A 27,925-nucleotide genomic window follows, 5' to 3' on the forward strand; every position below is an offset into this window, starting at 1 on the left:
CCAGGCCAGTTACGTGTGCAGTACCGGCAGTCATGGCCAGCGATTGATATCTCAATGAAAATGGGCGCTAGGCCAGTTGGACAGGAGCATCCCGTGGGCAACCCGAGTCATACAAACCTCATTGATTTGAGACACTGACACTACCATGAAGCGAATCTTTTCGTAATCCGTCCTCCATTGGCCCACACTTTGTACCCTCAACAATGGATAGACAAAAAAACAACTCAATAAAAATATGTCAGTGGGATCACTTCCTTGGCTTATACCACTACTCTCTGGGAGTCAGATAGAAATTGAGGTCGCCCTTCAGCCACAGCGTGTAAACCTCCTCTTGCTCTTGCCAGTGCCTGGAGTCTTCTGCAATAGTAAGATCAAAATTCCACAAGACTCTGGCCAGAATGACTCTCATCTCGACATAGGCCAGGCTGAATAGCGTTAACTTAAGCTCTTTGACCTCAGGGTCCTTGTAGAGAAAAGGCAACATATGACTGGCCTCTGGATTCAACTCGGGGATTCTTACTTTTTACCAATGCAATTACGCGGTCCGTAAGAGAATGGTTGGAGGGCATCTCTCTTGTCATTCGCAAAACGTGGATCACCAAGCCATCGCTCCGGTATAAAAGAATCAGAGCAGGAGAAGTTGTTGGGGTCGCGAAACATGGCGTAGTGCCAAACGCCGATGCTAGTCTATGTACATCAATCATTCTGAGTGTCTCATTCAAGGCTAGAGTTTAGGGAACTTACTCCATGAGGAACAAACTGGTCGCAGATGACGTCTCCGCCGTCGCATACGCGCCTGAGGTTTGCATTGGGTGACGGAGGATGCAGACGCAAGGTCTCATCTAACACAGCCAGCATGTAGTCCAATTTCTGGACGCTGACAAAATCTATCTGGCCCTCTGACGAGAATGATTCGCGGACCTCAGTAGTTAGCTTCGCCAAAACTCGAGGGTTCATCGCCAACAAATACGTCGCCGCGGAGAGCGCAGTGGCGGTCGTCTCAGATCCGGCTCCTATGAGGAGGTTGGCGTTGTCGTAGATTTCCTCTCGGCTCATAGTCTGCGCGTAGTTAGATGCCGACAGCTGCGGTCATCCAAAAAGCATCGTGAGAGAGGGCTGGGGAACAATTGGAGTCACTAACCAAGTCACCTTTTATCGTCATAGCCTCAATAAAATCCGATCTCGGGGCCGCCAGTGCAAGCCTCTTGTCAACCTTCGCGTGAGTCAAGTCCAAGTGCTCCTGTGCCCTTCTTCTCACTGACTGCGGGATCAATAGCTCCAACAAGGGCGCAACCAATGCGTACCTCCCAATGAGCCCAAGAAGGGCATTCTGCTTTACAGCGCCAAAGATCGCTGAAACCCACGGGTGGTAGTTGCTGTTTTGCAAGCACCCGAACGGTTCTCCGAAGGCAAGGTCGGAGATTATGTCAAAGGTGCACCAATTGTACCAGCTCGTCATGTCAAGCTTTCGCGATCCCCCTTCACAATTCTCATGCAGCCGCTGGATCAAAAGATCGACGTATTGCGTGATGAGCGGTTGCTGGTTCATCATCGCCTGCGCCGAGAACCCATGCGATAACAGCCGTCGAAAGCGGCGGTGGTCATCGCGCTCGGCGCCAATAATGTTACCGCGGAAGGGGGCATGGAAGATTGGATCTTTGGGGTGTTCCGCTTGGCCTTGTTTGCGGTGTCCAAAAATGTCTCTCCAGGCTGACGGGTCGGTGAAGGACAGTTGGGTTGGGGCGATGCGAACTACGGGGCCGTATTGTGCATGCAAGGCGGCGATGCGTTCGTGCGGTCGCCCAGTGACTATCATCCGGGCATAATAGAGATCACTGGCAGCTGCTAGTTTCGGCCCTGGGTAGCGGCTGAGTGGATGGAAGAAGACGTTGTATACCAGTCGGGCGGTGCCATATCCAATTACCTAGTCACGGCATGTGTTAGTGTTTAACATGGGGTACCGTTGGTCATGACATACGAGGAGCAAAAGGCAGGCCAAAAAGGATCTTGCCGCAAGTCCATGACGAATGTCATCGCCAACTCCAAGGCCGATGGAAGGCATGATGTTCTATGCTGAATAGTCAGTGTGCAAATACGTAGTTCTGAGTCTTGCTGGCTCGTCTGCATAGTTGCATTTATACACTCTAATGATATTCACAGTTGAGTCCCCGAAGTGGATACCATATGCATCGGATGACAGGAAGCACCGACATAATGCTCCTAGCCCAATAGCATGAGTCGAGGTATGGGTTGGTGGATGTCGGAGCTCGAAAGTACCTCCGAATCACCGATGTCGATTTGTCATCGGGAGTCGGTAATCACATGAATTAGAAACCCAAGGGGCACAATTGCTTCCGCCGTCTCTGTCGAAATTAGGCGTTGCTTTGCGCTGGAGGTAGTTCGCGTATGCGCTATGGGTGTGGACTTAGATAAAACTCGGTGTACATATGAGCCCGTTGAGTTTGTGGCAGGGTATAAAAATGCTGGGCAATACAGGAGGAGAGCACTTCAATTATTTCATCTTAGATCTGGGGAGCTGAAGCCAAATCATCTGCTTCATTTGGCACCGGACATCTGGGACAACGCGCCAGAAGACCCAGCAAAGGACAGTCTTACTGTTTAAATGCGATATTCAAAACTATACGTGCTCAAGCCTTGATTTTAGGAGATGTCTTTTAATGAGCTCCTGTCTTTATTTTCACAATGAAGAATAGAGTCCTAATAATTTCGTTCCACCCAGCCACCATCCATTCCACCAGGCTCATATTCTCATCACGATCCATTTTCTGATGAGGTTCTAGCTGCGGGGTGTATTGTCAGTTTCCAAGAGGGCAATTGCATCTTACGAAAGGTGTGAATCTTTCACATCTCTAAAATGAAGAGATCACCCGGAAGGCGGCGTGACGAAGAATCGCATCAAGAAGTTGATGAACATGCCTTAATCATTCCTCGCTACATTTACTCGGGCTCCATGGCCTACCAACGATCATGCCTCGTCCACTCCAAAACTTGTATCGCGGAGTACTGCCTAAATACACCCCAGTCCACGGTGCAGACATCCCAACTGACTAGTCGCTCCCGCAGACGCTGATGAAGTTTGGCTTATTGATCCATGGGTCACATATAGCTCTCGGAAATCTGAAAATGAATAACTTCCTGAGGTTTGGTTGTTTTGTGATTTGATCCTTGTAGAGATCAATTCGGGACTGAACGAGCGAGCCGTCTTGGGGTACGATACCCTCCGACCCTGGCGCACCTATTTTGGGCTACTTCCTTTTCGATGCTCGTGTCTGGCCGAAGGAATGCTCATCGCCAGCAATGCGTCCAATTCCGTTACTGGGCCTGGAATGGATCTAGTTAGGCGGCCTGACTAGCCACATAACGAAATCCCGACTCCTTGCCCTCTTATATGCGAAACGGGGCACAATGCCAAGTGTTTCGGGCCGCGTTTCGCTCAATATAAGTAGACTGGCTTAATAAGACGCTACCCGCGGCAGTAGACGCTAGGTCAGGATCTTAGACGCCCATTGTCTGCCACGACGCCTAAGTCATTCTATTTTGTTTCCATGATAAATCGACGTTTTTGTTCTAACTTTTGGACACGTTCATGAGGGAACATGCCACTGCACCTAGGTGATGACGGGCTCTGCCGGGTGTGGTGTGGTGTGATGGCTCGGACCGTGGCTAGCACGTAGTTACATGGCGCTTGCGGGCACGCCAAACCATCAAAATGGTTAAAAAGCTCTAGCGGGTCTCCACGACTTTAGCATGATATGGATCTGGGCGTTGTCACGATCCTTTGTCTCGCTCACCGTCGATATGCTTCTTTTCAATCCAGCCAGTGTCTCACCCACCCTACCAAACGGGTTGTTCCAACCCAAAACCGCTCCAACCAAACATCTCAATGCTACCTAACTGACGGCTCACGTTTCCACTGGTCCACTAATATACTATGATCTCGACCCTATCCTCGGAGAGCCCTTCGAAGCCGCCCGAGGCCGCTGTCCCTAACATCAAGGAGCCTAACCTCTCAGTAGAAAACTTGGCCGCCTTGCAAGAGGATATCCACAGAATGGAGAACCCGAACTTTGCAGTCCAAAAGCAAAAGGTCCGAGAAATGTTCGAACGCGGCGTTCCCTTTTTCACACGGTCGGCCATGGAGCAGCTTAAGCACCAGATCGATTCTATCAAATCGATGACCGAGAATGGCGAATCGACAGATGGCCAAAAATTCGTGTTCTCGTCAGTCACTGGGCAGAGAGTTGAACGTGCAGTCTTGAAAGGCCTGACACGGTCGAGGCACTTCGGTCAGGAGAAAGTGCTGTATGTAATCACTTCCCAAGTTCAAAACCGTCGCAAGTGCTCTGCAATTTGTGATATTTTCTTCAAATGGTAGCATTTTTGTAACCTTTAATTTTGCTGTTCTTTTCAATTCTTGGCACTTGCCTCTCGTAATCTTCACATTCCGATATACACGACTGGTCACCGTCTCTAACGATGTATGCAGGCTCGAACCATGCTTAATGTACAGTACATACCAATCTCTGATCAACCATAGATACTCCGACCAGGCTCTTTGCCCGCTCCAGATATGCTACGGCGGCCAAAGTGAGCTGGAACAATTCAGAAGCCTCGAGGGCACACGCGATGCCCTCCATGCCAGCTTGAAATTGTGGCAAACTAGCGAAGACTGCGTGAGATTAAAATCTTGCTTGTCAACCGCCTCGTTACCTGGCATCACGAAAATCATCGCATTCGCATGCTCATCTATCGCACGGGACGTCGACCACACGCGACATCGCAGCGCCACGCAACACGCTTTATTGCTCACGCTCCGGGATATTCTGCAAGCTGCTCAACCTGGAATAGAGATTAAGTGCATCGCTCAAGATCCGATATACACTGACGTCGATAAGGTGGTTCTTTCAGAACACGGAGTTGAGGTCCTCTACGATCCTGAAGGCTTTATAGAAGTGGACGACCAAAGCGTCGTCCTGTCGTTCTCTCCAAATGTTCCAGTCAGACAGATCATTACAGACCTTGCTCGGCCGGTCATTCTGGCCTGGGACACGGTCCTCACAGAAGAACAGACAATAAATCGCTGGGCGAGGGTACACGACCCGCCCAAGACGGCCGCCACCGCAGAAGATTTGGAGGCATGTTTGTGCGATCCTGAATCGTCCAGGGTGCGAGCGATGATTCGGGAAGAGTACGTCGATGTACACAGGCTGGATGACAAGGGATTTGGTGACGCCAGTATTTACATCAGAGATGATGAGAAGAGGAGGTGAGGTCAGTGCACTGACAACTGCCTACCTACATGCCACAATCGGCAAGTTTATGGTCTTGTGCGTGCATATCCACGAGGCTGCTTGGAAGGTCGGAATCGCTCTTCTGAACATCTTGGCAGATAAGATACGTTCAAAAAGCTACCTCAGATGCCCAAAATAGATTACATGTGTGGTTCTAATAATTTACAGTCGGGTTACATTCTGCCAACGGATCACTCCTTTGTACGGGGAACTGGGTTATCAAATACGTATTAATAGATCAGAGGTACATTAGAGTCCTGTCTTGCAGATGTGACTCCGTGCCATGTACTATTTTCTCGGCAGATGCGAAGCGTTGTATTCCCTTGAGTGACAGTCATCACAAGTGCAGCAACGCTCACGGCAGATTTTCGGATACAACGACCATGAGAGAATTTTCAAGTTTTCTTGCTGAATGCAGCGCAGGCAAATTAATGTAATCAGCAGTCCTGGGTATCTCGATACTAACACTCCGGCCTCGCCCAACAGTGGCCTGACCGTCCAAAATCAACCGTCCCGAACCATTTGTTCCTGACTTGCGTCCTGCTGCTCTATTGACGTGTGCAACGCGTGCTCACCAAATTTTCTCCAGATGCAGACTCCAGGATCATCCTAATTGGCCATCTTGCACTTCTGACCCTCCTTGTCCTCCCGTCCCACCTTGAGCGCATCCTCTAGCGTCTGCGCCGTCTCCTCGATCGCGACAGTCTCGCGCGCCGTCTCGCTGTCAATGCAGTACCGCACCGTGGCCGGGTTGCCCATAGCAACACAGCGGGGAGGAATATCCTTGGTGACAACGCTGCCGGCGCCGACGGTCGAGTAAGGGCCGATGGTGACTCCAGGGAGAATCGTCACGCCAGCGCCGACCCACACGCCGTCGCCGATCACGACTTTCGCGCCCCAGCTGCCCGGCTTGCCCGTCTCGGGCTCGCACCGCTCCTCGAACGCGACCGGGTGGCCGACGCTGATGATGGTCACGCCCGGGCCGAGGGAGCACTGCTCGCCGATGACGATGTCGGCGACCGGGGTGTCGAGGATGGTGCAGTTGCGGTTGATGAAGGTCGTGGGCGCGATCTGCACGCGCAGGCCGTAGTCCATGTAGACGGGCTGCTTGACGTAGGGGATTGTTGGGCGAGGCCGTGGGCTATTTGAGACGGGAGTGACTGGCGGGGTATGCGCCGCCGTAGCGTCAGGGGACTGTTGTTTGGTGGTGTGCTTGAAGATGGCCGAAAAGTCCACAGCGGGAGTGGTCTCGCTATCTCCCTTGGTCTTGCTGTCAGGGTCGACAATGCTAAGCGTCGTGGTCAGCCTTGTACAATGTTGCAGTGCCTTGGGCTCAGTGCTTCTCCGGCCTTCTCACCGTCCCCATCCATTCTGGGTATGGAACTTGGGCTGTTTGTGTGATTGTGACAGGTCAGTTGCCGCCAAAAGCGAGTACTCACCACATCCATCCCTTGACACGATCCTCGATGGACACGTCCTCGGATAGCTTGTTGTACTCCTGACAAGCAAGGGCGCATCGCAATCTGGCAGCTCGGAAGTCGTCGTTGCCACTCATAAAGGCAATTCGCTTGGCCTGCGTGTTACCGACAGGGCTAGCCCCAACAATATCGTTCTCCTCAATGAAGTCTCGTCGTCTGTCGACCAAGAATTGATTGCCTTGGCCGCCATATTGGGACGATTGATGGCTCATCGTGTCCGTTTGGTCTCTGATGTTTGTTTGCTTGGGCTGTGATGGGGTTTTGTTGTTTACTTGGCAAAGAGGGTTTGAAATTGTTGAGTGGTCCCTCCCTCGCTCGAGGTTCTTGCACAGTTCTGGTTTTGAGGACCAATTCTTCTGGTAGGAGAAAGCAACTGGCTTATTATAATGGCAAGGGCGACGGAGTACGTCTAATTCACTCCATTGAGCTGGGAGGGCGCGATGGAGTGGCTCAATGGAGGCATGAAGGCAACTGTCACTCACGCTTTTAGGGCGCGAACCTTGGGACATACCAAACGAGGGTGAATTTGAGGGTTGAGTGCGTAATGTGGGCAAGGCGATGAGCTAGTCAGACAACAAAAGTCCCAACAGTGAAACAGACAAGAGACTGAATTGAATGACAAGGTTATAGTCGAGACTCGCCATGTAGCCACATGTGCAACGCTCCAACATCGAGTCCGGCCGGGCTCGACGGATGGCTGATTGATTGCTTTACCGGTCATTCGGCTGCGTCGGCCTCCTATCTCAATTGTGGGTAGGCGGGCACCTCTGCCGCAATGAAACATATCATGAGCATGACCCAAGACGTGTGAATGTGTGAAGGAGGGCCTGAGGCTGGAGTGTTTGGAGGTTGACTTGACCGGGAGCTAAGTTCGTTTGTTGGCGGGAAAGCATTTGTGAACCCAAGAGCTGAGCGCCTAGTGTCTCTGGCTTGTGACTGCTCACATTTCATCAGCCTCCTGTAGGGTCGGGATCCGACTCAATTGGCCTCGTTAACGAGACGGGGAATGTAATCCTGATTGGAATTTCCCGCCCCAAGCCTGGGGGAGGCACCGGGGAAGTGTTTTGGTGCATTAATCACAAAATCCGTGCGAGCATCCGCTCGAGCACGAGCAGCCGCATCCGGACCGTTACACTGACGTTGGCAAGACGGGCCAGACTGGCAGAGTAGCAGCGTCAAGGACAACACCGACACACCCACACGGGGTGATGTGTTGCATATTAACAGAGCAATTAAATACGCCGATTGGACTGGGCCAGCTCGCCACCCCTGAATCGCCCGCATGCTCCGTCAGCTTATCGTCATCTCTCATTCCTCGATAACGTTCCGTTCAAACCATAAAAGGCTCACATGGCCGCTGTCTTTGCTTTTTCATGCCGAGCCATACGAGCCTAACCACGACACAACCGGCTGGCTTACTTTCGGTGTATCCCGTGTGGCGGCCCTTATTTTTAAAAGTACAACCAAACCAGACAGCCGGTCTTCATTTGTACCGATCGAGCATGGTCGATCAGCCGCACCCGTCCCTCTGTCTCGATCGCCCAAATACTAGCCCGAACCTACACGTCACCACGAGCTGGGAGTTCTTGGGAGGTGTCTGTTCTTTGGTTGGGCTCATTTCGCTGTGCTGCTCAATCGCCATTCTCAGAGAAGAAGCATGGTCAGACGCGTACCACAGCTCCGGAGACGGTGAGCAGTTGGTTGCCATATTGGCAATAGTGAACGACATTCCATATCAAACTGCCGGCTCTGTGCATCCGGTCCAAGTCATCGCCATCAGCTTACCCTCCTTGGAGAAGGGCTGTCCAGCTTTGGGGTATGACAGTGTCAACAGGAAATTGGTATGGCACCATAAATCTTCCATCTGTTGGGAATATCAAGAATTTGACAATCCACTATCGTGAGTTGCGACGATACTGCCAAATACTGCCATTTCCCCCTACTGCTGCCACTCACAGCTTCGTTCGTGCTTGCAGTCACCTTCAGGAATAATTCGAACGTGCAACAATTACGGTGAGTCTCGATCACGGACCAACCGCAAGCCTCTCGAATGCCCAATTAGACGCGCGTAACAGACCAAACGCGGCCAATTCGTTGGTCTCACCGATTTGCTCTCTTTTGCATGAGTCTGTCATCGGCAAGGCGAATGCACTCCTGCAATTCCTGTCGTGCATGAGAATAAAAGTCCAGCATCTCGCTGAGTACGACTGAGACTGGTACCAAATCTGGCTCGGATCTCAAGGGCAAAAGTGTTGATGTGAGCCATGAGGAGGGTAGCTCGGGCTCGGCGCCGTGCTCCAGAAGAGCCCTGACAGCTTCGACATGCGCTTTCTGGGCCTCAGCCGGAAGTGGCTCTTTGGAGATTTGGTTGTAGCCCTGATGATGACGACACTTTCTGTTGTCATCGGTACCGAATAGATCCTGAAAACCTGGCCGCGACATGAGGTCTTTCAGATACCCGAGGAACTCTGCCCACACTGAAATTTCAACCTCGCACTCATTTGGGTCTGCGCCAAGCTCAAGCGCGAGGCGAAGCACTTCAATGTTGGGAAAGCGGTTGCCGATGCTGAATACCTCAGAGCCCACATAATCGGAAAACCGCGAGAGGAGGATACAGTTCAATACAGAAAGACCACGTTTTTCGTTGATGGCCTCCGCCGTCAGAGCTTTCCTGAGGTAAGCCACGAGATCAAAATCAATGGCGACACCAAGAAAGTCAGGAAATTCTGTTTGGCTTTGGAGGAAGCTTGAGCAAAGATACCACGCCTGGTTGGCCGATCTGTGTACCTGCGCGCGGCCGAGAGACTCAACCACAGGTCTTAATTGAGCCGCAATGAGAGCGGACTCGTCCGAGTACTTCAATTCGCGAGTACCGATGGCGCTCAGCACATAGCTCGCCAGGCCCAGGGCCATCTGAGCATGCACGCCGTCTCCCACATAATCGAGCGACTGAATCTGTGCTAGTCTTGCCCTGCACAGGAATAACCTTGTGTCGAAAGGACCCTGAGAGTACTCTTCGAGGATCTGAAACACCTTCGGACTGATGAGAAAATCTCGAAGAGAACGATGAATAAGGCCGACATGGTGATTGCATGCACGCAAAAACCCCACGGTACTGCGGATATGGGTTGGCGCTTTGTGATCCATCTCGCTGGATTCTGAAAGTTCTGGCAAGCCAACCGCCTCTTCCACGTCCCCGGTGACGTAGTAGCACTCGATGAGTCCGCGGCACCTGCTGTTGATTCGACGAGTGATAGTATCTAGTCGGAACTGTAGTTCGTTGGTATTGTCTGGATCAAACGGGGCGGAGTTGTGTGCCCCTGGGGAATGCAAGGTGCTTTTCATCGTCCCCACAGAAGCAAGGTCAAGCAGCCGAAGCCCATGTAAACTTGTGAATGAATGCTCGTCATGGAGCACAATCTGGAATAAATACGAAGCTTCTTGTCTGTACTCCGGTCGTATAGAATCAATAAATCGTGAAAAGTAACTGTCCAGATCACCTGGTATTTCATGAGCCTTATCGACAAGCTCGGTGAAAGTGGCTCCGTCTCTCACTGCTCGAAGAAGCTCGTGAACAACAAGCCTCACCCATAGGAAGACACCGGAAGCAGTGTCCACGATGAATGAAACCAGGTCGGCCATAATCTGCGGATTGCCCCGCATCAAGGCCTGGACACGCCGCTCCTTGGCAAAACGCTCTGTGACAAATGTTTCAATGTCATTATATGTCAAATTCTCCAGCTTCAGGCGGGGACAATGATGAAAAGCGTCTTGAAAAATGTTGTCCGGCCGGCTTGATATGCACATTTTGACGTTTTCGTGAGTCGCTAGGTCAAGTACAAAATTGACCAGCCCCTCTCGTTGTTCTTCGTCGCCTTCTAGTTCCTACACGTTCTTTGGGTTAAAAAGTTTCCACAGCACGAGTCCAAGACTCAGTCGTTGTAAGCGGGAGGTGCAAAGTATCGAATCCAACTTACATCGAGGCCATCAATTAGAAAGAATATTTTAGCACCTGTTGAATTAACAAATTCTCTTATACCATGGAGCAACTCAGACGATGTCCATTCGTTAACAATTGCATCAGATGACAGCGCTGTTCTCCATCGGCTCGGCGAAACACATGCTTCGCAGAGTCCAGGGATTTGATCAAGCAGCTGGAACAGCAAAGAGCGCAGCATTCCTGTCCATGACTTTTGCAGTGTCGTTCCTGGATTCCAGAAAAAGTGTGCTGCTTTTAGAACAGTACTGGATTCGGCCCACGGATTCAGGTGATCGTAAACATTCAATCTCTCGTATATGAATCGAGCCAGGGTTGACTTTCCGGAACCTGTATTTTCAGGTTAAACCTAAACAGTTCTCGCAAGCCCTGGGACATGTTTTCTTTGCAGACTCACCGGGTTTCCCATGAATCCAGTAAACCCCTTCAGCATTGTTTACCGTTCTAGCCCATGAAACAAAGCTGTACCATTCACTATGATCCTTTGGCTCGGAATAAAGCAGCCACTCATATGTGTTTCCGTAGGCACTGGATATCTCCTCTTTTCTCTCCTGCATCTGGGGATATTGCAAGCTTTGCAGTAGTCTGTGTTGCGCTACTACGTTGACTCCAGAGACGTCCAATGATTTGCTCGCTTGATCTGCAGCTCTTTTTTGCTCCAGAATCTGCGCAAGCTGTTCCGAAAGCTGGGTAATCTGAGCCTGATGTACTAAGCTAAACTCGTTCACAGATTTGTCTTCGTGGTCAAGAGACAATTCGTTTAGACAAGACGTTAGCCTCCCAAGCCCTGCCTCCAGCGAGCTTGTATGCTTTTTGAAGGTGTCAATGATGCGAGATTCAGCTTCATTAGTAGCCTTGATGCTGCTGCCGTGCATGGTCGAGGAACGTTCACTGGAGGCCCCCAAATAGTCAGCAATGTTCTCCGACTACTAGTGTTCGCCGACCAGTCTACTAGTGCTCGCTTTTCCATAGTCGCCAGACTTACTGCATGAGTAGCAAAAAGGCAAGGATTAGATTAGCTCGACTCTCGGAGATCGCCTTTTCAAGACCTGCCAGCTTATCTTGATACCACATCGTTTTCATGCTGACACCGATGCTATGCCACACGGACTTCTTGGTGATCTTGAGGCCATTAAGAAGCTGGATGAAATCACCTGACAGCTTCAAACATTCTTGATTCGCTCCGACCAGCCTAAGCTCAGCGGAAGACAATCGATGTTTCTCAGATGGACCAGGCACAAGGTCTCGGAGCTCATGGTTGAGGTCTTCGATTGTGTGCAGATTGCTGATGATGGTGCTGACTTCGTCTGGGGCCCCGTTTTTGTAGCACTCGGCAGTCTTGCCCAGGACGCGGAGGCTGGTCTCCACAATCTGCAGGACATTGCACGCAAGGGAAAAGGCGCCAAGAGGGTCCATCACCATTACGATGAGACGGAGCGATTTTGATAAGGTATGAAGTAGTGCATTCAGGCATTCGTTGCTCGATCTTTCCCTGGACGCTGAGAAAGCAGAGAAATGGGCGGGCAATGCATGGTGCTGCGGGCCGAAGGCCTCCACATCCGGCCCACCCATTTCTCTTTTGATTCGCCTGCGGCCTCCCACAAGTCAAACTGGATCAGGATAAGCACGCTGACGTTGCGCAACTAGCCCGCATGTAGGCCGTAGGAGCCATACTCTATGGGGTCCTATTGAGAAGCGTTGCCATAGTCCAAGGAAACGCAAATCACCTGGACCATAAAACAAACTAGTCCTCATCTCTATCATGAGAACATCGACCTGACAGTAAAATTTGCATCCCGCCGTAGCTCCTTCTGCTTCGCTCCTTCCGCCTTCCGTGCATAATGTTTCGGCCAGGCCAGCTGGTGGTGTGGCGAAAAAGTGGCGGGGATATTACGTAGAATGAAAAGCCATCGTGCTGCACAGTACTGAAACATAACCGACTTGTCTTGATACCTGCCTTTACTCTTCTAAGTGACCGAAGTCACCCACAAATTATTGCAATTCTGCACCGGTCATGTTTGCTGACGTGTATGAGGCTTGAACAGACAATCAGATTAGATATGTAATATCCTGAAGGGTATGGGATTCGCGATGGTATGCAGCTGAAGGCTGAGTGACAAGCAAAATGGTCCACTTCGTGGTTGCCACATGTTTACTTATTGGGCGCGAGCGCAGCTGAAATGTTGTGTCACCAAAGTTGCTTTCAGCCGCTGCAACTTGACAATCTTGACCAAAAACGCTATACGTGCAAGGCAATATTGCACCAATTTACCCCAAAAAGTTTGGGTTGCCCAGGTGAAAATTCATATCTACCCGTCATGGTCGGCTTAATCTTTCAACCTAACAAGCAACATCTGCAACAATTTCATGCTACTATCTCCCGAACTCACTACTTTATTTCACACGCACTGAGCCTGCAACATGGACACCGACGGTTCTCAATGCCCCGAAAATAGCAACTCGACGGACTGCCTGCTTCGAGCCCTGCTCCAACTTCTAAAGGAACACAGAGAGACCGATGAAGCAGAAATAGATTGGGATCCGATCAGCTTCGCCTTTACCCTCCTCATTGGCTGTCTCGCCACAGCTTTTGCTCTGGCAACTATTCTGCAGGCTATCTTTGCAGCGGGCAAGGGTCGCCGAAGAACCAGCCATTTTGCTATCGGAAAATGGTCCCGAAAGACCAAAAGAAGATGGGACTGGTCTGAGATGAATTTTCGATTCACAGCATCTACGCCGATTTTGCGAGAGCAATCGTTGCGGTTCATGCCTTTGCGGTCAGAGGCTGCAGAAAGCAAGAGCCTAGACAGCACAGGATCATCCTACACTACTTTTCGACACAGAATTCGAGGCTTGTGGGCTCATGCCCCGTGGGTTGCTTCATACCTTCATCCTAGTCAAACACAACGCCCATCCGCAGCATGGCTCGAATTTTTCGAGGAGGTGGGCTTGGAGAAAGTGGACACTCAGGCTTGGGGCCACAACGTGCGGGAGGTTTCTGCAGAGTACCTACCGGATGACCTCGTGGCTGCCCCTGCGTATGCTCAACTGGGAGCCATTGTTGCTGCAGTGGCGACAGCAGGAATTCAGAAATTGGAAATGGATCAGCAAAGGTATCCAATTCTGCTTGGGCGTGGGTTTCAAGTCGACTTCCGCCAACATCCAGTTCTTGGGGTGGTGGGCGCCTACTCGCGATACGACAAGAAGGACGAAACAACAAGAGCACCGAAGTTGGAAAAGCTGAGATCGACGATGGAATATGGGTGCGGAATCATTGATACCGGAGTATTCAGTATTGACTTGTCCACCAAGTCCAAACGACGACTTGCCATTGAAAGATGGAACCTGACCCCAAAGTCACTTGCAGTCGCAGCAAAGCCAAGCACGCACGGCATATTTGCTGTGAAGCTGGCCGCCATTTCCGAGGTTCACTTGCCGCTAATCGCTGGTCTGTTCGCCCTCACACCGAAACATGTTCCTGCGCTATTCCCAACCACGACAATGAGGACTAGCCTCTCTCTCACAGTCCTTGCCCTGAGTGGTAGATTTTGGGCAGAAGCACGTCTTGACATATTCAACCAATCCGACATCATAAAATGGCCTGCGTCTCACGTCACTCCAAGTTGGGATGGATTCAAATGGCATGATTTCATAGACTCAAGCTCAAGTTCAGCAATCAAGGCCCTTTTTTCTAAGATTTACTTCAAACATCAAGCGGGGAAGCTATTTGCCTCATTGTCCTTGTCGCATTATGACAAACAAGGAGGGGGTTCAGCGGAAGAAGAGCCTGCACCGGCAGAAGCCAAAAAGGCGACTGGAGAAGCACCAGAACTAGCCGCTGAGGATGCCATAACTTCGGGCAACAAGCTTGGGATTGAGAACGCCGTTCACAAACGAACTCATATTACTAATGGCTACTGTCTGGCCCTTCATATGTGCGTCAAATTTCTTCAGGGACCTGAGAGGTTTGAGGAATGGTTGTTAGAGTCTTCAATCGATGAACAGAATACCCTTAGATGCATCATACTCGAGCAAATCAAAGAAGTGGACACATGGCTCCTAGAGAAGTGTGTGGATCTCGAAGATCTCAAGGGCCGGTCTATCATTTTGTGTAACACAACGATAGCGTTTTCGCAGGCAGAGCAAATGATCAAGGACGGACTTTTCACTGCATCGGAGTCAGAAACAACTCCGAGACATATTTCAAGTCAATCCGTTGAACACAATCATTGCCAGAGCACAAATCAGGGAGGGCCTAACCAAGATACTGCCCGGGGACTTCACTTCACCACTCTGCAAGCGCTTCGCAAATTGGTTGATAACTTCGACGAAAATCTGCCCGGCGTCAGGGAGCTGACGAATCTCGTGGACTCCGAATTTTCTCAATCCAGCCGACTTTGGGATAGGATACGTGCATTGGTGGTCTACCACTCTGCGGAAGATGCACAATGGCCGTTGTGGGACCAATTTCACAGGGAAAGAAACAATGAACTTCATCGGGATATAAATGATGTGATCATTTATCGCTGTCTCATGATGATTCTGTTATTCCGGACGGCCGCAGACAGTAGCAAAATGCTGGAGTCAGGGCTGTGGGAAAAGGTGGTACCTATCATCTAGTGGATCTAAATACAACGATTGTGGGATGGTTGACGTTCAACTTCTTCATGGCGCAATTTTGTTGAAGATCGTTTCATCTTGGCGTCAATGCTAATTACTTCTTGGAATGAGGAATATGCTGGTTTTTCTCCTGGAGCACAGCAGCAAAGTCGAATATCGGTAGGTCCCCAACTGATGTATGGTGTGAGTACTTGCTTGTAAATTTTGGTTGAACTGCGTTCGTCAGCGACAAATCATCCTCAAGAATTTCCTCCATGTGCATGGAATGCCCGTCGCTTTCTTGACACGTGGCCGATGCTTTCGTAAATTCGATTTCTCTCTTTAGTCAGGCCCCACATTTGACACTCTTCTAAAGATTGAGATTAGCTCTCAAGTATTCATTGGTGAAAAATGATACCATAGTCTCAAGTCCCTCACACCCTGTCTCTAGCAAGGCGTCCCTTCCATCATCTCCATAATCGACCCGAAGCCTACCAGGGTCTAGAAAACGGCAAAGTATTCCATAATGTCTTCTTTGCACTGTCTTCAGCAGTGGTTTGAATATCGTCCACGGTTGAGATCGATGTCTTTCTGAGCCAGGAAGGCACTCGAAGATTTTTTCTGCCGAATGTGCACGGCGTCTGCCATGGGCGTTGTCGCATTGAGCAATGCTTGGTCGCGGTTGACATTCAGTTCATCAAAATCTACAAGCTGTCCAACAATGAGTATGTTCCCTCTATGGAGCTTCTTCTAATGATGTTTGATGCAATGAATCCCTGATTCAACACGATGTCATCTCGCAGCGGCAACGTTTGGCCCAGTCTTTAGCGCCGCGTCTCATTGCGAGATGCAGCGGTGTGTTTCCAAAGTCTAACGTGGCTGTGACCCCCGAATCTCGATGAAGGGCAAGTAGCTCGACAATGGCACTGTCGTGGCCCCATTCGGCTATCTGCAGGACGATGCCTTGCCTTGCCTTGTCATGGTTCGAGGCTCTCAACCAATTCCGGGCTTTTCACTGATCATATTCAATACGATGTCTTCTCGCTACAAGAACAATCTGACGTTTTCAAAATGACCTGCCTCTCAGATGAGAGCCATGTTCGCATGTCATAAGATATGATTCATTTGTCCCATTTTATGGCTTCCTTGTTCCAGACCTGATTGATTGATGCAGATAGCGTCTTTCCAAAGAATCCGGTCCCTGCCTAGGAGCCGCAGGTGACGCAAAACTGTGTCTAGGCTCTCCGTAACTGACATGTCACACCCATTGACCTCGATATTTTTCGGCTTATTCATTCCACCTTAGCAGTATGAGAGTGCCTTATACGACAACGTCTGGTCGAGGCTTGTTATGATGAGTTCACTAAGAAAATTCTTTTTTGTGTCAAGGGGTTCATCAAGAGACGAAGAACCCTGAAGGAGCTCGTAAAGAGATTCAGTGGCTTGTAGTCGTACGATGCCATGTTCAAGATTGCTATGAAATAAATGCGACAGAGATTAAGTCATAACAGTCTTTCGACCATTTTGATATCTTGAGGTCACATAAATTAGCCATGGAAGCTCGAAGAGTGACGTACAAAGTATAGCAGCTATCACCAGCACCCGGGGTTCAGGCGTGCACGTGGTGCCCAACATTTGGACGCCTCATCTAGTGTTCATGATCGAATGCATTGACTACTTAAGTAGCCCATTGTACAAGTCAGCAATCACATGGTCTCCTTCTTGTCCTCCACGAGGGCAGTCTAAAGTTACCTAAGCAGGCAATTTGCGAAAGGTTTTGAAGAATAAATGCAACTACAAATTATAGAGTCGATCGGTGACTGACAGCAGTCAAGTCTTATGGCATTCAACGTCATACAACAGGCGGCGCAGAAATGCACACGTACCTGCGACAGCTCTGGCACACAGATTAGATTGAGGGCATAGCTCTGCCTACGGCCCCTGAATGTAATATAAAAGATAGAATACTGCCCCAAGCTCGCTACTCTATCCATTCGTCCCTCAGGCCGCCTGTAACTACGCCGACTTCGCCATTCCTTGGGCACATGAAAGTCCCTTCCCCAGTGATTGCTGCCAGTTCCAAAGACTCGATGTTGAGCCAATCTCGAGGCAGGAAAAAGTATCTCTTGGCAGCGGCCTCACTATCTCCGTTAAGCAATCCCGTGCATACCCAGAAGTCCTTGTCGAGAAATGCAAGCACGGCAGACTCCGGATGACCCGCGGAAAACCCCCAGAGCCCTTTGATACTGTTATTGCCCAAGATTCCAAGTGGTATCTCAATACGGGCTCGAATGTGTTCTGGTAGGGCAGATGCAGTGATCTCCTTCGCCGGGTTGTCCGCGGCCAAGGCGCTCATTCTCAAGATCATGAATTGCTTGCGACGTCTGTGATGATCGCATGATTGCGAGGTCTGCACCAGTACCGTAGAGCCGTCGGGTGTTAGGAACGTCTTATCAACAGAACTGTCAAAGTCGTGCGGGCTAAGGGGCCAGTCAGTTGAATCCAACCTAAATGCGCCCGGCCGATCTTCACGTGTAGTCTGCCGTTGGTCGTCGATCAACCTCCGGTTGATGTAAAGGGTGTTCACTTCCTTGAGATCAGTCCATCTGAATATCCGTACATCGCTGAACCCGAAACAGAGTAGAAGATCATCTTGAGTATGATCGGCCCACCGGATAGACTTGTTTGGATGAGGAATAGTTGCGACCAATTTCTTGGTGCTCACCGACCACAGCTGCACAAACTGTGGTGAGCATACCAACAAATGACTGGCTGACTGGCTCAGAAGTATCTGCTGGATGCCTTCATGCGTTGACGTTTGGAAGATTTGCCTTGCTTTTGGTACGGCGGCAGTCCCATCAACTGCGGTCACCGTCACTTTGCCACTGAGGTCGCTTGTAGCGAGACATGTCTCATCTGCACTCCAAACGATGTGATCCACTGTCATGAACCCCTGAGATAGCTCTACAGCCCCCTCGGAGCCAGCAGCAGAATAGGTCAACAAGCCACCATCATTGCCTGCACAGTATGCCGAGGTAACTCTGTTCAGTGCGAGGGCAGTGATAGGCTCGAGCATGTCCGCCGACACTTCTGAGGCCATCGACATATTACCTGAGCTACCTTTGGCACTGGACGTTTCGCTTGCCCTGTCATCCGTCTCCGTGTACCTGATGAGGGAGTTCGGCTCCCAAACGTTGCAGTAAGACTCCCGCAGGTCGTACAATCTGCGACCCTCGGGATCGAAAGATATGTCGGTCACAGGCGTCTTGCAAGACAACTGATATATCATGGCGAAATGATGAAAGTTCCAGATACGCAGCGTGCCGTCGCCACTAGTGGTAACAAGAAGGTTTCCATCTCGGCTACACACAATGTCCAAAGCTGGAACGCTCAGTTCATGGTAGTCGTGGTCGGTTGGATGCCATTTGAAGAAGTGTGAATCTGTGTACGTGCCGACAACGTGGCCAGTCGTGGGATTCCAACCGACCTTTTCGACCTCTGTCCAGATGAGCTCACCAGCATATCCGGGCCTTTCACATCTCCCAACAAAGCCTGGAAAGTCGACGGCCCAAACGGACAGTGGGAAGCCTCTGTAGGCAAGCGCGACTTGTGTTCCTTGCTGGTTGAAAGAAGCGCTCCTCGGCGAATTGTGATGATTACTGCCGAAATGTGCATCTCCAAGCACATCCTCCCATCGACTCGCCGTGCCTGAGGTGTCGAGGAAGGACCATTGCCTAATTGTTCTATCTTCGAAACACCCCAGTACGACTGTAGAGTTGGAGGTAAACGTTATAGCCAGAGCCTTGGTGCCTGAAGGGTTATGAACGCAACTCAGTTCCAAAGCTGCGGCCACATTCCACACTTTTGTCGTTCGATATCCATACGTCACCAGTTTATCACCCGCTTCGTTGAATTCCATATGCAGTACTCGTTCTCCATGCCGAAATCTCCGTGACTCCTGACACGTCAAAGCATGATATAGAATGACCATTCCATCTGCGACGAGTATGGCGAAGTAATTATCAAGCGCCTTGATGACGATGGGCTGGGAATCGTTCCGCACAGAGAACGTGGCAATGTTGTCATCCCATGCCCTATTGGAAAATCCAGATAGCTCCAATCCTGAGCTTGGAGTTTTCTGATTCCCTGGGGCAAAGCGATGACGGAGGATCGAGTCTCGTGGACAGAAAGAAGGTATGAGGGTATAGATCGATCTTGGATACGCTGCAAGATGGGTTCCAAACTTCCCCACGATCTTGGTCAGGTCTACTGCCCATTGTTTGACGACATCTTTCTCCTGCAGTTGATGCGTGAGTGGACTCTCTTCGGAGTCGACTCTGGCCTTTTTATCAAGAAATCTTGTCAACGCCTTTGACGCAAGTACCAGCACTCGAAGCTCACCAGCAACAGCCAGGCATTCAATCCATGTCAGGACTGAAGGTGATTGAAGGAATATGGCCAGTAGGACTAAAGAGTCTCTGTCCCGGTAAGCTGAGCTGAGCTCCAGGTGATATGCCCAAGAAGTCGCGGCGTAAAGCAGGAACGGCTGAGACTTTGTGTGATCCGATCGAATCCTTGGGTTCGTGGTCGAAAGATTTGATATGCATTTCCGGAAAGCTGCGTAGTGTGCTTCAGGCGTAGAGATGAAAAGACGGGCATCGGCGGTTTTAGTCAAGTATTCTCGAGCGGTTTCATGTATCATTGTCACGTTCCCTTTAGCGCTGATGCTAACAAACTCTCCACAGACTTGCTTGACGGTGTGTGAGAGATCAATGGGTCGATACTCTGGTTGCAAACCTTGTGATAACTCTTGAAGCGTTAGAGGTCGACGTGAGCACAGTGCCCAAGCCAGAATTGTTTTCGCCAGGTCCAAGTCGACAGGCCGAATCTGACTGGCGACATTTGCTCCCATTCGAGCATATAGCGGCTCCAGTTCTGGTGGTAGCTCCTTCAAAGCCTTTTCGATGTCGGCCTCCGAAATGCACATCATGATCTCCTTTAGGACGAGATGCACCCAGAGGAAATTCCCGTCCGCCATTCTCATTATTGTGTTGAAGATATGGGTCTTGAGTTCAGGCGTAGCGTGGATGAACTCAATCTCTTTCTCGACGTAAAGCCGGACATCTTGCCCTGAATCGTCGAAAGGGGTCTTTCGAGTGGTTACGGTCGTTGCGAGGCGATGAAACGCTGTGGAAAGAAACTGAGTCTCTCGACTTATGAAAATTAGCCGCAGGGGAAGGTCGGCGTTCGAAAGCCCTGACAGAAGGTTCAGAAGAGTTTGCGGTGAGTCAGCTTCGTCTAGACCATCAATCACCCAGTAGAGTGGCGCCGAAATATTAACTGCGAAGAGTGACTGGACAAACAACTTCTGCCATAACACCCGGCTCTCAGCCTTTTGTGCATTAAAGCCGTTTTCAGCCAATTTAGTAAGACGGCGACGATACTCTGGTACCTGAGATGCAAGTTGAAATGCCAGCGATTTCAGTAGTCCACTAAGGGATGTTCTGTCCTGATTCCCATGTCTGAAAAAGTAGAATTGACATCTGAGTCCCAAGAAGCGTAAGTGTTGGACGATGAAGGCGGAAACGACCGACTTCCCAGCTCCTGGAGGGCCTCTGAACCACAGTATTTCGGGAGACGGTGCAGTGTTCTCCAGGCATGTTTGGAATGCATGGTGACTGAGTATCCATGTACAAGATCCCTCTAATCGTCGATCAATGAAGTACTCAAGGTCATCCTCGGGGGCTTCGGATGTGCCCAAGAGTGACTGGACTGTTATAATTTGGCTGTCTTCGTCGAGGTCATGTTGCTTCGAGACTGTTTTATGGTTAGCCCGCTCACTAACAATGACTTGAGGCTGTACCTGTTGATTTGAACCGGTCCACTAAAGACCTGATCACATCCCTCACGCTTCTGTAATTCGAGTCCTGTCGGCTGATGTACTTGCAAACATCATGATGGTCGGCATCAAGTAGTTTGGTGATCTCACCAAGGTAGCCCAAGGTTGCAGAGTCCCTCTCCACAATCATCTGGATACAACTTGTTATTGCAGGTACTTTCATCAGAGCCAATCACCGACCAGGAGGATTTTATAAGTACCATTTTCTTTGGACCCACAGTCGTTGGCCTGGTTTCAAAGAACGACACGATGCTTAGGCCTGTGGCAATATTTCTAAACTGGTCGTTGATCTCCTGGAGTGTCGGGGAGTTACGCTGAAGCTCGGTTATGTAGTCTTTTGCTGTGTGGTTGAAGACTGAAGCCTGGAGCACCCTATTCAACACCTGGGCGAGGTTGCTGCCGCGATGTGGCGTTGCGAGGAAGATAATTCCAGATATTGACCGGACAATGTCCTTGTAGTTGGCATCGTTCTGTCCCAAAATGAATGCCTAGATGCACTGTGAGTGTGTTGAGCCCACCCGCGTGGTCTTGAATTCAGAGTCGTTGATCACTGACCTTCTTGACTACTAGCCCTCCCATTGAGTGTACGACGAATATTATGGGTACCTTTATGGGGAGAACAAGGTCAGAAGCTTCAAATTTGAGTATAGTGGACTTCCATTGCTTGTGTCTTGGGTCAAATGTCAGCCAGATTTGGGATGTACTCACTCGGCCGATGTCTAGAGGTTTTGAATGCTCATCCGTCCCAAACTTCATTCCAAACAGGAGCTCTCTCGCAAAGTCCGAAATATTAAGAATGTTTTTGCCCGGTGCCGCGAAATGTGCATTATATCCGAAGGACAACATTCGGGCTGAAGATATATCAGGCTCAAACGGCAGCCATTCCTTCGGCCAAAATAGACTTGGGTCCTTATTCTTCGACCAAGTCTGCCTGCTAGTGCCGCCCAATCCATGAACAAAGACAACATCGATTGCATGAGGAGTATTGGGCGTGTGGATGACGTTCAGACCGAGAGGGTCAGTCACGGCATGGCTTGCCGCGACTTCATATTCGCGAGGGTTGAAGGATGACAGAGCGGTCGAGATCCGCGACTGCTCAGATCGCCCCGGGGACGGGGAGCGCGGGGAGGTTGAAGGCGGCGACAAAGTCGAATCGGTCTTCTTCTTTCGAAGCAGCCATTTGGACTATGACACCGTGGCTTAGCTTGCGAATGAAACTGAGGCGTGGTATGGGAATGAATGTTACCATATTGAAGCAGTGACATCGGAAGGCCCAAGGTGTCTTCCATGTGACCACCGTCCGTCGTGAGAGCTAGATTGCAAGTCGATATCGCCTTAGTCTGTTGGATAATGTGCGTAAACTTGACGTTGAGGAATCTCTAGGCCTCGACCACCAAAAAGAACATGAAGATAGAACCCTGCATATGTCGTTTCAACCATGGAATGTCGCTTTGTGTGAAGAGATTGCTCTTCGTGGCATATGCGTAAGGGAAAGACTCTGACCCTGCGGCCTCCGTTGTTTCCCCGGAGAGCGTCCAGCTGGTGCAGCCTGATCAGGCTATCGCCCAGATTCTGCCATGCTGACACCTTGGAGGTGCTTTGTCAAGCTGCTAGGTGCACACCTACACCATCACCGGAGAAGCGGGGTTTGCCAACATGCAGAAAGGATGGTACAGATAAGGGTCACATACACAGGGGCCTGGCTGCAGTTGGCGCCATCTGCTTGAAGAGGCGTCTCCCTCCGAGAAGGTGAGCAGATAATTGGACTGAGACAGACATCCTAGGAAATAGTACGGATATATACTAACCACGAAATTGCGTGGCGCTGACGGGATGACAAGCCCTGTTGGTGCTTGTGCATAGAATAAGCCGCCCGAAGGATGAGTATTGTGGTAACACAGCACGTAGAAGGCGGCCAATTGCACGTGCGCCCCCGTGCCCCGAATCTGCCACGCAGGTGGGGAAAGGAATCTCTTCGGAGCCAGCGAGGCGACGACTGATAGAAATTCGCGAGCTGCTCGCACATCGATTTGCCCCAGAAACACCGCCTAGACTCTCCGAATTTAAAGCCCTGCTACTTGCGGGTTTGGCGCTCTCGAATCGGACCATAATGAACAACACCAAGGAGACACTAAGCAGTGTGAAGGACGTGATCCCGGATATTGGAGGGAATTTCCAACTGGACCCTGCAGTGATCGAAAGTAAACAACTCCAGCTAAATGATCCCACTGATGAAACTAAAATATTTCAGAATTTCCGAAGGGTACTCAAATCCTTCAAGCAAGTAGCTATGGAACCTCACTCTGGACACGGACTGCTCGAGTGGCGACTATAGTTAACGGGGAGAAGAAGGACTACTTCCTCAAGGTTGGAGGCTCACCCACAAACTTGACATTGCATTGCTAACCAGTCCTGATAGTGCGCTACGGAAGCGGGTGCATCAATGACGGAAGGGGAATTCCATTCTATCTCGGAAATCTACAAGCTCATTCCAACACTTACACCGAGACCCGTGGCTTGGGGGAAATTCAGGAATTCAACCATCGACACTTACTTCTTCCTCTGTGACTTTGTCGACATGTCCACGAGCTTGCCTGACCCAACAAAATTCTGTGCACGCATTGCACAGCTTCATCGTCAGAGTGTCTCTCCCACTGGGAAGTTCGGCTTCCATATCAAGAACTGCAAAGGAAAGACGCCGCAGCCGATAGAGTGGGAGGAGGACTGGACACGGTATTTCACCAGACTTATCAGCTATGTCAGCGCCCCCTTCCCAGTTATCACGGTTTTGGTCTTTCATTGCTTGCAAGAGTCTGTCAGACTTCGAATCTGATCAAGATACAGGGCTTCGAGAAGGATCTCATATCCAATGGCCGATGGCCAGAATATGAAGAGGCTTTTGCTCGCCTCGTCAAAGATGTAATCCCACAGATCTTAAATCCGCTCACTGAAGGAGGAAGAACCATTAAGCCATGCCTTGTACATGGTGATCTATGGGAGGGAAATACCACCACCAACCTTGAGACCGGTGAACCAATGGTGTTCGACGCAGCTGCATTCTACGCACACAACGAGTACGAACTTGGAATTTGGAGGCGGGAAATGGTCAGATTTGGGAAGCTCTATTTCAAGCAATACCTCCGCAACTTCCCTCCCAGTGAGCCTGTAGAGCAATTCGACGACAGGAATGCACTTTATGTGTTGAAGTTTGATCTAGACTACTGCTTACACAGACCAGGTCTGCCATTGGTTCGAGAACAGTGCGTACTTGAGTTCTCCTTCTGCAATTAAGACTATCTATCATGCTAACCCATCACAGGATCCTCGCCGATATACTCAGACTTGTGAATAAATACCCGCCAAAAAGCAACGATGCACCGCCATTCGTTTCGGAAGGTGACAGCATAGCTAAGCCCCAGCAAATCGAACCTCAGACCCACACAATTGGGGCTGGTTAGATTGACCCAGCACGAGAGACTTATTCAAGACTTATGGTGAACTACGAATAAAATATCTTTGAGCTTTATTTTAGGTCTTCTGGAGCTCACACACAAAAGCGAGTCATGAAAGAATGCCTCTATACTTGTTTTCTATTCAAACTATGTGGATTTCAATTTTCAGATAGTCCCTTAGGGCCAGAATTTATCGAGGAACACCGGTGCTATCAAATCATGTAATGCGTCCACTTTAGCCTGGCTGCAGCGCACCTGGGTTCGCAATGGGCGTAGATATAAACGAATGAGAATATTTTCGGTTGGAAGTACCCAAGAGGACCCTTCTGTCGACTTGCTGAGGATGTCTTTGTGCATGTCACTCAGGACAGCGGAGTGCAATGCCGGCTAACCACATTCTGCAGCTGAGGGGGTTGTGCATTTTTGACCCGGACCTCGGTCCCGACCTCTGGGTTAGACCAGTAAGAAGGGACATTTCGTTGGGACCCCTGCCATGCGTGATGATGGGCTTGCAGGAGGCCGGGAAGATAAGGCGTGACCACTGCACGAGGAGGCTCCTCGAGATGTCCCCTCCTGAGAATGAGTTCCTGCCCGACAATTTATTGGCAAAAGCGGACTACATTCTGAGCCTTCAGCCAAATTCCTAAACACAAAAGCTTTTTGAGCACTTATTTATCTGCTACTTGAACATGGCCACCGAAACATCAAACGCAGACAGTGATCATTCTACCCCGGAACCATCAAGTGAGGAGGTATACTCAGTCTTCTCAAAATCATCAAAAGCTTGGATTGCTTTCCTCGTAGGCTTGTCGGGCTTTTTCTCACCACTCAGTGCAAACATCTATTTTCCAGCTATCACACACATCTCACAAGACCTCCACGTTTCACTTGAGCTCGTGAACCTGACTATCACGGCCTACTTAATATGCCAGTGTATCACACCGTCTATTACGGGTGACCTGGCGGATATGGTTGGACGGCGACCTGTTTACTTGCTGGTTCTTTCGGTCTATTTTGGTGCAAATCTGGGACTGAGCATACAGAAGACCTATGTAGGACTGCTCGTATTGCGAATGATACAAAGCATGGGTGCTTCTGGGACAATAGCCTTATGTCTTAGTGTCATACACGACATAGCTGCGCCACATGAGAGAGGCAAATATATGGGAGCAGCGATGACTGGGTAAGCAAATAACATCCCTTTGGTTTCCATGGTCTCTAAAAGATATCGTAGACCGAATGCAGCCCCAAGCATTGGGCCTGTGCTTGGGGGTGTCTTAGTAGAGAAAGCAGGGTGGCAATGGATATTCCGCTTCCTCGCGATTCTCTCGGGACTCAACCTTGTTCTCATGGCCATATCCTTCCCAGAGACTGGCCGCGCTATGGTCGGAAACGGTTCTCTGCCTGCAAGTGGAATCAACCGCAGCTTGCTTTCTTGCATTCTGCCACAATACCAGACGAGTGAAATCACGACAACCGCTGGTCAGAAGCCGAAATTACGAATACCAAATCCACTGATCGCCCTTAAAATACTGTTTAAGAAGGATGTGGCACTGCTGATGTATGCAAATGGTGTCTTTTACATGAACTACCAATGCTCTCAATCCTCGCTTTCATCATTATTTATGACCACTTACGGTCTCAATGCTCTTCAAGCTGGACTTTGCTATCTACCGTATGGAATTGCGTGTACTGCAGGGACTTTCTTGACTGGTGCGTCATCGAAGATGGCTCAGCAATCTTTGCTCCTCTATTGACAAGTCAGGCATGGTCATTGACCGAGACTACCGCATCACTGCTGCAGCGGTCGGTTTCACCATAAACAAGAAGAAAGGGGATGACCTCAGCAGCTTCCCCATCGAGAAGGCAAGGTTGAGGAGTATTTGGTACTTCATGGGGCTCCTGATCATGTGCACTGTGGGCTATGGTTGGTCCATCCAAGCTAAAACAGTGAGAAACCACACCTCGCGACGCTCAATATGGGGAAAGGCGACAAGACTGACTCGAAATCTAGAATATGGCTGTTCCTTTGGTGCTTCAGTTCCTGAGTGGAATAGGTGTCACCGGTACGTTCAATGTGAGTCATTCATTTCTCACTCTGCAACATTATATGTCACAAGACCTATATTGCTCATCGCACCTTAAATAGATCCTGCGCACCTTGGTTATCGACATTCATCCTGACAACCCAGCTACGGCGAGTGCCACCATAAATATCATACGAGGCACATTCGCTGCAGTTGGCGTTTCCATCATTCAAGTGCTATTAGACCGCCTTGAAACGGGATGGACATTCACTTTACTTGCAGGACTCTGCGCTACAGCATACCCTTTACTTTTATTTAATCTCAAATTTGGCATGGAATGGCGACAAGAGAGGATTGTGAAAGTAAACAAGAGAAAGAAGTCACAAGATACAGAAATGCTACCTCAAGCAGGAATTATCAAAAAGGCTTGACACCTCAGAACGTACAGAAACAACATCTATTATATTAGCGAGGAATGCGTACCGGCTGGGCATATTCGTACTACATCTCACTCATGCCTCCGTTCATCGTTCCAGCAAGACAATGGTACGATAGGTGGTAATAGGATCAGGTTGAAGTTAGACATCAATTTCGGCTTCCATAGCATTGGTTATTTGCATTCATATAAAACTCTCACAAGAACCACATTGTTAATGGCCTGTTACACATATGTATTAAAGAATTAATTTTAATAAATTAGCAAGGAAATTCATTTGAATTACATCTTCAGGAAGAATAGGAGCCATTAAATGTACTAACGACACGTATTCCCCGTGATTGTTTTACTCGACAAGATATCCGGATCAATCTCGACTGTTAGCTTCTACCATTATTAATCTGCTACTTGTGCTGCGCTGACCCTTGTTCCGCCTTCATGCTCCAGCCATCCTCATCTCTGTTACCCGTAATGTTTCCGATGAACTCGTGAGACTGAGCCTCTGTATTTGTGATGCAAAAGTCTGTCCAAGGCTCATCTTTGCTGCCTTGAGCGAGCCAGCGGGACATCATGACGCCATGATCAACTTTGTCTCCGGGTTAGTGCCCTGAACTCTGAGGCGTATAGGGATGCGTACTTCCCGTACCGGATGTTCCTTTGCCTGATTGCGTCGTGTGAGATTTCGTGGCGGTTGTGTGGGATCGTTCCATGTTGAATGATATTCC

General features: G+C 49.8%; 10 protein-coding genes across 10 annotated transcripts; 4 read left to right on the forward strand and 6 right to left on the reverse strand.

Moving 5' to 3' along the window:
* Nucleotides 1–268: 268 nt before the first annotated feature.
* J7T55_000375 (Trichothecene C-15 hydroxylase) lies at nucleotides 269–2,062 on the reverse strand (the record flags this gene model as incomplete). The annotated part of the gene is made up of 4 exons (XM_053132488.1): nucleotides 269–463; nucleotides 745–1,083; nucleotides 1,142–1,924; nucleotides 1,979–2,062. The coding sequence occupies 4 exons, from the start codon at nucleotides 2,060–2,062 to the stop codon at nucleotides 269–271; spliced, it is 1,401 nt and encodes a 466-aa protein (XP_052989613.1).
* Nucleotides 2,063–3,952: 1,890 nt separating this feature from the next.
* J7T55_000376 (uncharacterized protein) lies at nucleotides 3,953–5,291 on the forward strand (the record flags this gene model as incomplete). The annotated part of the gene is made up of 2 exons (XM_053132489.1): nucleotides 3,953–4,323; nucleotides 4,559–5,291. 2 exons carry the CDS (start codon nucleotides 3,953–3,955, stop codon nucleotides 5,289–5,291), a joined length of 1,104 nt encoding a protein of 367 aa, XP_052989614.1.
* Nucleotides 5,292–5,921: 630 nt separating this feature from the next.
* Nucleotides 5,922–7,002, reverse strand: J7T55_000377 (uncharacterized protein; the record flags this gene model as incomplete). The annotated part of the gene is made up of 2 exons (XM_053132490.1): nucleotides 5,922–6,600; nucleotides 6,752–7,002. 2 exons carry the CDS (start codon nucleotides 7,000–7,002, stop codon nucleotides 5,922–5,924), a joined length of 930 nt encoding a protein of 309 aa, XP_052989615.1.
* Nucleotides 7,003–8,890: 1,888 nt separating this feature from the next.
* On the reverse strand, nucleotides 8,891–10,597 carry J7T55_000378 (uncharacterized protein; the record flags this gene model as incomplete). Its single annotated transcript, XM_053132491.1, has 1 exon — nucleotides 8,891–10,597. The coding sequence occupies one exon, from the start codon at nucleotides 10,595–10,597 to the stop codon at nucleotides 8,891–8,893; it is 1,707 nt and encodes a 568-aa protein (XP_052989616.1).
* Nucleotides 10,598–10,936: 339 nt separating this feature from the next.
* J7T55_000379 (uncharacterized protein) lies at nucleotides 10,937–12,359 on the reverse strand (the record flags this gene model as incomplete). The annotated part of the gene is made up of 4 exons (XM_053132492.1): nucleotides 10,937–10,997; nucleotides 11,051–11,117; nucleotides 11,185–11,678; nucleotides 11,773–12,359. The coding sequence occupies 4 exons, from the start codon at nucleotides 12,357–12,359 to the stop codon at nucleotides 10,937–10,939; spliced, it is 1,209 nt and encodes a 402-aa protein (XP_052989617.1).
* Nucleotides 12,360–13,208: 849 nt separating this feature from the next.
* J7T55_000380 (uncharacterized protein) lies at nucleotides 13,209–15,407 on the forward strand (the record flags this gene model as incomplete). The annotated part of the gene is made up of 1 exon (XM_053132493.1): nucleotides 13,209–15,407. One exon carries the CDS (start codon nucleotides 13,209–13,211, stop codon nucleotides 15,405–15,407), a length of 2,199 nt encoding a protein of 732 aa, XP_052989618.1.
* Nucleotides 15,408–17,367: 1,960 nt separating this feature from the next.
* J7T55_000381 (WD40 repeat-like protein) lies at nucleotides 17,368–22,534 on the reverse strand (the record flags this gene model as incomplete). The annotated part of the gene is made up of 6 exons (XM_053132494.1): nucleotides 17,368–21,203; nucleotides 21,250–21,415; nucleotides 21,486–21,773; nucleotides 21,841–21,891; nucleotides 21,994–22,470; nucleotides 22,532–22,534. The coding sequence occupies 6 exons, from the start codon at nucleotides 22,532–22,534 to the stop codon at nucleotides 17,368–17,370; spliced, it is 4,821 nt and encodes a 1,606-aa protein (XP_052989619.1).
* An 861-nt stretch (nucleotides 22,535–23,395) lies between these two features.
* On the forward strand, nucleotides 23,396–25,384 carry J7T55_000382 (uncharacterized protein; the record flags this gene model as incomplete). Its single annotated transcript, XM_053132495.1, has 6 exons — nucleotides 23,396–23,486; nucleotides 23,621–23,652; nucleotides 23,705–24,018; nucleotides 24,096–24,545; nucleotides 24,605–24,738; nucleotides 25,104–25,384. 6 exons carry the CDS (start codon nucleotides 23,396–23,398, stop codon nucleotides 25,382–25,384), a joined length of 1,302 nt encoding a protein of 433 aa, XP_052989620.1.
* A 42-nt stretch (nucleotides 25,385–25,426) lies between these two features.
* J7T55_000383 (chloramphenicol resistance protein) lies at nucleotides 25,427–26,950 on the forward strand (the record flags this gene model as incomplete). Its single annotated transcript, XM_053132496.1, has 5 exons — nucleotides 25,427–25,920; nucleotides 25,972–26,412; nucleotides 26,465–26,687; nucleotides 26,752–26,814; nucleotides 26,930–26,950. The coding sequence occupies 5 exons, from the start codon at nucleotides 25,427–25,429 to the stop codon at nucleotides 26,948–26,950; spliced, it is 1,242 nt and encodes a 413-aa protein (XP_052989621.1).
* Nucleotides 26,951–27,604: 654 nt separating this feature from the next.
* Nucleotides 27,605–27,910, reverse strand: J7T55_000384 (uncharacterized protein; the record flags this gene model as incomplete). Its single annotated transcript, XM_053132498.1, has 2 exons — nucleotides 27,605–27,786; nucleotides 27,847–27,910. The coding sequence occupies 2 exons, from the start codon at nucleotides 27,908–27,910 to the stop codon at nucleotides 27,605–27,607; spliced, it is 246 nt and encodes an 81-aa protein (XP_052989622.1).
* Nucleotides 27,911–27,925: the final 15 nt, after the last annotated feature.

The sequence above is a fragment of the Diaporthe amygdali genome (genome assembly GCF_026229845.1).
Source record: "Diaporthe amygdali strain CAA958 chromosome Unknown NODE_31_length_594919_cov_65_084759, whole genome shotgun sequence".
NCBI classification, from domain to species: domain Eukaryota; kingdom Fungi; phylum Ascomycota; class Sordariomycetes; order Diaporthales; family Diaporthaceae; genus Diaporthe; species Diaporthe amygdali.